The 8,067-nt window shown below is 32.3% G+C and overlaps 1 protein-coding gene across 1 annotated transcript; it reads right to left on the bottom strand.

Annotated features, from left to right (window-relative positions):
- Nucleotides 1–3,798: 3,798 nt before the first annotated feature.
- LOC117133484 (mRNA-decapping enzyme subunit 2-like) lies at nucleotides 3,799–7,568 on the bottom strand. The gene has a single exon (XM_033289815.1). The coding sequence runs from the start codon at nucleotides 7,254–7,256 to the stop codon at nucleotides 6,387–6,389; it is 870 nt and encodes a 289-aa protein (XP_033145706.1). The 5' UTR covers nucleotides 7,257–7,568; the 3' UTR covers nucleotides 3,799–6,386.
- Nucleotides 7,569–8,067: the final 499 nt, after the last annotated feature.

Here is an 8,067-nt window from a genome sequence, read left to right as displayed (position 1 = left end):
AGATGTTCATAAATTGATAATGCAAATCTTATCTTAGAAGAGCAAAAAATACATAAAAAAATTCATAACTTAAAAAATGTTCAAATTAACTTATTCATAATTGTAGTTCAATGACTATAGTCTATAACTTAAATCAATGTCACATTAAAGTTTGACAATAAATTCATTCATAATCGACATTAATGTTCATAAATTCATGATATCTATAAGAGAAATTTTTTGAAATATCATAAGTTGAAACTACTTTTCAAAAATTGATAAATTCAACTTAAATAATGTTCAAAATTGATAATGCACAAGCCTTATCTTAGAATAGCAAAAGTAGAAAAAGTCTTCGTAACTTAGACACTATTCATATTTAACTTTATTCATAATTTTAACTTAATGACTATAAGTGCATAACCTAATTCAAAGTCACTTTAAAGTTTCAAAATAATCCATTCAAAATCAACATTAATTTTCATCATTTAATGATATTTATAAGAAAAAAATACTTGAATGTGTTAAGCTGAATATTTTTTTAATAGATGTATTCAACTTAACGATGTTCAAAATTTGATAATGCAAACCTTATCTTAGAAGAGACAAACATATAAAAGTTTCATAACTTAAACAATGTTCATATTAACTTATTCATAATTATTTTTCAATGACTATAGTCTATAACTTAAATCGAAGTCACATTAAAGTTTCACAACAAGTCCATTCAAAATCGACATTAATGTTTAACAATTCATGATATTTATAAGATAAATTGCTTGAAATATTATAAGTTAAACTAGTTTTCAAAATTGATGAATTCCACTTATACAATGTTAAAAGATTAATAATGCAAAATGTTTATCTTAGAATAGCAAAAAATAGAAAAATTCTTCATAACATAGACAATGCTCAGATTATATTATTCATAATTCTAGTTCAATGACTATAAGTCTACAACTTAATTCAAAGTCACATTAAAATTCAGCATTTCATGATATTTATAAGAAAAATTGCTTGAAATATCATAAGTTGAATACTACTTTTTTGAAATCTTTGTATTCAACTTAAACAAAGTTTAAAATTTGATAATGCAAACCTTATCTCAGAAGAGCAAAAAATATTAAAAGTTTCATCATTTAAATAATGTCTAGATTAACTTATTCATAATTCTAATTCAATAATAATCTATAATTTAAATCAAAGTCAATTTAAAGTTTCACAATAAGTCCATTCAAAATCGACATTAATGTTCAAAAATTCATGATATTTATTAGAGAAATTGCTTGAAATATCATAAGTTGAAACTACTTTTCAAAAATTGATGAATTCAATTTAAACAATGTTCAAAAATTGATAAAACACAAACCTTATCCTAAAATAGCAAAAAAATAGAAAAAGTCTTCATAACTTAGACAATGTTCAGATTAACTTATTCATAATTGTAACTCAATGAATATAAGTCTATAACTTAATTCAAAGTCACATTAAAATTCACAATAATTCCATTCAATCAACAATAATGTTCAGCATTTTATGAAATTTATATGGAAAAATTGCTTGAAATATCATAAGCTGAATACTAGTTTTTAAAATATGTCTTTAACTTAAACGATGTTCAAAAATGGATAATGCAAACCTTATCTTGAAGAGAAAAAAATAGAAAATGTTTCATAACTTAAAAAATGTTTCAATACTTGGAATAACAAACAACAAGCTAACCTTAGAGGAAAGACATTAAAACAAAACATAATCTTAGATCAGAAGGTATGAGGATCGAGCCAAGTTCCATCCAATGAAAAGGTAAAATCAGACAACATAAAAGCTAAGCCCACTTGTGTACTTCATAAGGACCAGCATAGTAATATATATTGATCATGTTTGCTAAAGACATCCCTAAGAAGCTCGACCACTCAAATCATTAGTATCAGCTGGATCATCTGCGAAAGCTGCAACATCTCCAAGCAGTTTAATTTTTATTTTTTTTTGAATGAATGCTAAATTTTATTCATCAAAAAAGTCTTTTTGCATCATGTGTAGTCCTTTCTCTATATAACCACTACTCCCAACTATGAAAATTGACTACATTAAAACTCAAATTTAAACTCTAGTCTCAAACCAAAATTGAAGAGCTCCTTCCATGCCCTTCCTTCTTTGCATTCTCAAAATACTTAGCTTGTTTCTAATACCTTTATCCACAAGCTTCTTCATCATCTCAATTGTCATTGGCTTCTCCCCATGTTTGATCTTGTTTCTTTCTCTCCATAATGCATAGATTGCAGCTTGGAAAGAGTACCTTACACAGAATAATCGCTTCTTCTCCATAGATCTTCCTGAAAGTACCGGTACTATAACTGACCACTGGTAGTTTAAATTATACACTATGCTTGCTTGAACTTGCTTAGGGAAGTCAAAATACATGAGTTCTGGAAGGTCTTGTATCCTGCTTTTGGTTTCACTGGATTTTTGTAGCAGTGTATGCTGAAACCTCATAAACTTTGCTTACACTGCTACTTTAGGAAAGATCCAAGATCTTTGGTATTGATGCTGATGGAACTCGGTCTAAAGATATCGCAAGAGCCTTGAGAAAACTTGGGATTACGATTAGTAATTCTTGTCCATATATCACTGTTAGAACTGTAGTTACCTCATAAAAGTTACGAAGAAACTAGGTTGTAGTATGACAGAGGCCACACTTGGTACAAGGTATGTATACAGTTCTTATGGTTTATTGATTCGGAAGAAACTTAACTACTCTCTAATGTTTTATGGAAGCTAAGGCGATCCTGCAGGACATAAGTCCTTCTAAAACAATGCAGCTATGCAAAGGGTTTTCGCAGCATTGTATACTTTGTTTAGTGCGTTCAGTTCATTCTTATTTCCTATGTAGAATATGTTTTTCTCTTTCAACATTACAGTAACCTGAATTCTTATAGCAATATCATAGATTTCACACCATTCTTATACCTGCCATTGGCCTTGGTTTGGTATTGTTTCCAAGTCTCAGACATTATGCGGACTACATACGAACGACTTTCTTCCTATGATGACTCAGAAGACTTCAAGCGAGACGTCAGGTATAAAAGCGCCACCATTATTCATAACAAAACCTCTGCTTATTCGTGTCAAAAATAAGTCTTAACAAAGACCGTTTCTTCCTCTTCTTTAAGGCTGTGGTTTGTACCATTGAAAGTTGGAGCTCAAGATTTATCATGTGCAGCAGAAAAACTTGAGAGAAATGGTGTTGGCTTCCCAATTTAACCTTCTTCATCAGATGTTTGAAGCTGTGTTTTGAAGCTGATGCTATGGATGAATCTCAGCCCTCTGATGAAAGGTCTCCAAGATGCATCATCATCCTTAGAAGAACCACAAAAGAAAAGGCTCCAAATTTAATTTATACTTAGGGCCTGACTGGTTCAAACGCAGCGGTTGCGGTTGCGAGAGTTTGTAGATGCGGGCGGTTGCGATTTCTAGCGGTTTTAAGAGATTTGTACGAGTGGTACTGCGGTTAAAAATTGGTGCGTTTGCGGGTGACTTATGACTGGTTAACTACCAAATACGGTAACAGTCAAATAATAAATTAACAACATTTACATTTAATATAATTATAAAAATATTAAAAATAATAAAATTATAATAAATATAAAATTTATATTTAGAAAGTTATAATTTTAATTTTTAAAAATTTATTGAAATTGTTTTTATTATAAAATTTTATAATTTTAATTAAAATATAATAGATATATTTTAATATTTTCATAATTTCAATTTTAAATTTTTTATTAAATATTTTTACTTTTGTATATATATTTATTTAAAAAAAAAGAAAAAAATTTTACCTTCCCGCGACCGCCCGCAACCGCAAACGCTAGTTGGAGCCAGCTTTTGAATTTATGAGATTCGGAGCGGTTTGAAGCGGTTTAGAGCGATTTGAGTGATTGTTGCAAACCGCCGACAACCGCTACCAATCGTAAAAGCTGCGTTTGCGGGTGGTAACGAAAAAACCAGTCGCCCCTTAGAAGCAAATGTCCCTTATTTTTATTGCCAATAATTACTTTGCTCATCTCTTGTTAACGTTCAGTCACAAAAGAAAAGTGTAACTCAATTCAACCATCGTTAACATTCTCCGTACTTGAGGATTGTATTGTAATTTTTAGAACTTATTGGGTCAAAAGCTAGATCATATAGAAGTAACGGGTTAAAAGTATAAATCTAACGCTAATTTCTCCCAATATCAATTTCGTATTTAGTGTTTAGACTCAGTTATAAAAGACCGTAATTTGTATACTCGGTGCTTTGTTAGACGCATTGTTTTGGGCTTTAGGCCGAGATAAAAATAATAATTCTTACTAATTTAATTAGCATTCACTGATAATATTGTAAAAGTGGTAAAATAGTCAAACATGCATCGTGATTCACATGCATATGTGATATTGATATATTAGTAACATGTTGCATTTTTGTCATTTCCCTTAGACCACTAGCTAGTACTCAATCACCACTAATAATTTTTGAATGTGTAACAGTGTAAGCATATTAAAAACCTTAATTATGAACTTTATATAATCAATATATCAAGGAGAAGTGATTGATTTTTAAATCATCATAAGTAAAAAGACAATGATATCTTTTGATAGATTGAGTAAAAACTAAAAAGTCTTACTGGTGAAGTGGTGATGCAGTGGAATGATCATCGTTGGATTACTGGACTGCCTTTTTTGCTATTAATTAACAATGTATTTTCAGGATATATGAAAAGATGTAACCATTTGAGTCACAGAAATTTGTTGTAGTTTATTTTGGTAGCAGCTGTAATAAGAATCATATAATTACCAAAAGAAATGCAAGTCTATAGGAAAAGGAAAAAAAAATATTTTAAAGGAAATAATATAATATTTTATTCTCTAAAAAGAAGGGTATATTAACCTTCCAAATTTTGCATCTGATAGACTTGCAAACTTTGACCAAAAAATAGACTTGCAAACTAAATTTAAGTTCATTGTATAGTAAATTATATACCTTATGTGTTAAGATATTGTTCTAGATATCCTAAATAAACCATATTTGGTATTGTAAGATTATATAATATTTACCTAAATAAACTAAAGAAAGAAAAAATAATGATTATGTGGGAATTATTATTAACTTTCAATCCAACAAATAATAATAATACATTGCAACAACGAAGAAAACAAACAATATCCTAATTTGAGTATTTTGATTGAGGAAGATATTCAATAACTCTTGCAGTGGTTTTTTTTTGCATGTTTGTTCAACTCTTTGGATTGCCAAAGAATCTAGAGAGTGGTACAGGGCCATCGGTTTCCTCTTTAGTTTTTGCTAGAGTGTTTGTCTCTGCTGGACTTGTGCTTCTTCTCTTTCTTTGATCTTTTAGAACTCGATCTTGACTTTCTAGATTCTTCTTCATCGCTGCTAGATGAAGACTCTGAGGATGAATAATGCTGCAAACTCAACATGGTTAATGTTAATAAAAGCTATAAAAGACATGGCACCATCTGTTTTAAGGTTATCGGTTAAGCACCTTCTCTTTTTGCTTCTTTCCTTCTTTGAATCTCTGTCTTTCTTATCTGTGAGATCATTGAAGAAGACAGTTAACATCTTTCTCACAAAGAAGGTTTTAGATGTTCTGTTTGAGTTAAGTTTGATGATACTACCTTTGTGGGACTTATCACTAGAGTAGTTCCTTCCCTTGGAGAGTTTCTTTTAATCATAGGTTCATAGGTTCGAAACCTGAATATTAGCTCAGATTGTTAGTGCGTCGTGCTAATAAACGCAAGGGTCATAGGTTCGAAACCTGAATCTGCCAGATTTTTAGTTTTCTAAAACAAATTCTAGTACCTTCACCAACGTATCCCACCTTCACCGTTTTTAGTATATAGCATCATGGGCTTAGCATCAAGAGTATACTTCAAAACCGCATTAGAATTAACTCCAAAACAAGCATTGCATCATATCCTATTCTGAGCATGAAATATGTACAATGTACATTAACCCGTCATATTTGCCTCTGCGGATCGCCTTTGTAATTCAGATTGTCTGCGAAAAAGTTATACACTAAAAGGTAGCAACAACAAACTTGTATAGACACAGTAAGTTCGTTTCTCTTTTAAGCTAGCTTTGCTCCACGCAATGAAGATAAAAGGTCTTTGATTGTACATAACTAAGTTTTATTCTCCATAGAAGCATCTATATTATAGTTTGTATGTATATTTCTGTTACTTGCTCTGAAATTAATAAGAAAAACGTCTTTAAAAATAAAGAATAAAGCTTGGTTTCATTTACTACTGGATATACAATATAATCATGTACAACAAACCAAATAGGAAAAGTAGATATCATGTACTATTTTGCTCTACAATCCGACCACACCCTTTGACTGACTCTACTCAAGAACAAATTCCCAAGGCCTGCAAGATTGCTGACTTGTTGACCTTTAGAGACTGTTTCCAAGGTTTTACATTGCATCTTCTTTCCGTTGATGTTACTGTTATTTTTGTCCTTGTCTTCCTTGTTGTAGTCCACACGCAGAGTGGTGGTTTAAGGTGCTTGTCAATGCTCAGAGGAGACATGTGCTTTGATATCCACGACTTCAAGGATGCTAGAAAAGGTGCAACCTCAAACAACTTGAGACCAGCGAATCCACTTTCAAGCCCATCAAGCCGAAACCATGAGATTTGACTAATCTCCTTCTTCGTTAGCGGTGCAAAAGCTGTATCATCTCTCACACCGACCACAACGTAAAGCCTCACTCTCTTCTTTCCTTGGAATGTAATCTCGATGTATTCTTCTTTCTTAAGCAGCTTCGAGACATCAAACCCTGTCTCCTCGAGGACCTCTCGTATAGCACAAACATCATCTTCTTCGTTCGTATTCTTCTTCCCTCGTGGAAAGCTCCAGTTCGATGATTTTTTCCATCCCTTGACCAGCAAGCAACGCTCGCATGTCTCGTCCAATATAATCGCACCAGCGACCGGGATTCGAGACTTGTAATAACCAAAGTCTCTGAATATCTTATCCATGTTTGCAACGTGAGGTCTCAACACATCGGAGTTGTTGAATAAGAGACGAGTAAACTCTCCAAAGGACAGCGACTTTAGGGTTTTGTCGTTTTCGACAACGTTATCTTCGTAGTACCAGTGAGCACTCTCTACAAGAAACATTAGTCGATTCATAGACTGTTTTTCTTCCTCGGGGCCGTTCACAACAAATCGAGTGTAGAGATCGTCAAGACTTTTCTTCGACGGGAGGCTCGACATATTATTTTTCTTGCGAAACACCCCAGCGTCTTGTTAGAACTCGAAAAGCAGCGTGGGATTATTTTTTTGTTGTTGTATGAGATAGTACGAGTGCTCTTTGGATATATATTTATACTCGTTTTGACCGGTAATATCTAATATATTTTTAACAACGGTAATATCTGATACTATTAAGAAAATCACTTTTTCCTTTTTTACGAGTCTTTCCTTTTTAGAAAAAAGGATATTTGAGATAATCCAAGATTTTCTTTTTCCAAGACTGCTTATCGTCGTCGTCGAATCTGTGTTTATGTATATGGCTTTGATTGTGTGTGTGTGTGTGTGCTTATTAAGCATCCATGGATGTATATCTAGCCGGGTTTGTGTTGTGCGACTGTGTAAGTTTGTATGTTTAAGATTAATGAGAAAGGTTAACAATGTAGACATAAAAGTATTCTCTCTTTTCTTACAAGATGAACAAATACAAAGAGAGTAAAGAGAGAGAGAGAGAGTGTGAAACACAAGCAAAAGAGAGAGAGACGTCGGAATTAAAACAGAGTGAGTGTCTAAGAGCAAAATAGAGACGTTCAAGAGAGAACAAAAACAGAGTAAGAAAGAGCTGGCCATGAGAGTGAAGGTTCAGCAAAATCACAACAAGCTAGAGCCTAGAGGAGAGGTATCAATGCAACAACTGCGACGACTTATACTTAAAGAGCACACCCATTTGTTGTTTGCTTCTATCAGGAATAATAAACTGTTCTGAGCCGTATTATATATAGATGTGAGCTTTGTCTGAAATGTTTTATACTGTCTAGAAGTTGGTATTGAAACC

This window comes from Brassica rapa, chromosome A04 (assembly GCF_000309985.2).
Source record: "Brassica rapa cultivar Chiifu-401-42 chromosome A04, CAAS_Brap_v3.01, whole genome shotgun sequence".
Taxonomy (NCBI): Eukaryota; Viridiplantae; Streptophyta; class Magnoliopsida; order Brassicales; family Brassicaceae; genus Brassica; species Brassica rapa.
This window is presented reverse-complemented; position numbering and strand designations above follow the sequence as displayed.

What these genes read in the sequence shown, in the direction of transcription:
- LOC117133484 (XM_033289815.1), bottom strand. Translation starts at nt 7,256, where the DNA reads ATGTCGAGCCTCCCGTCGAAGAAAAGTCTTGACGATCTCTACACTCGA.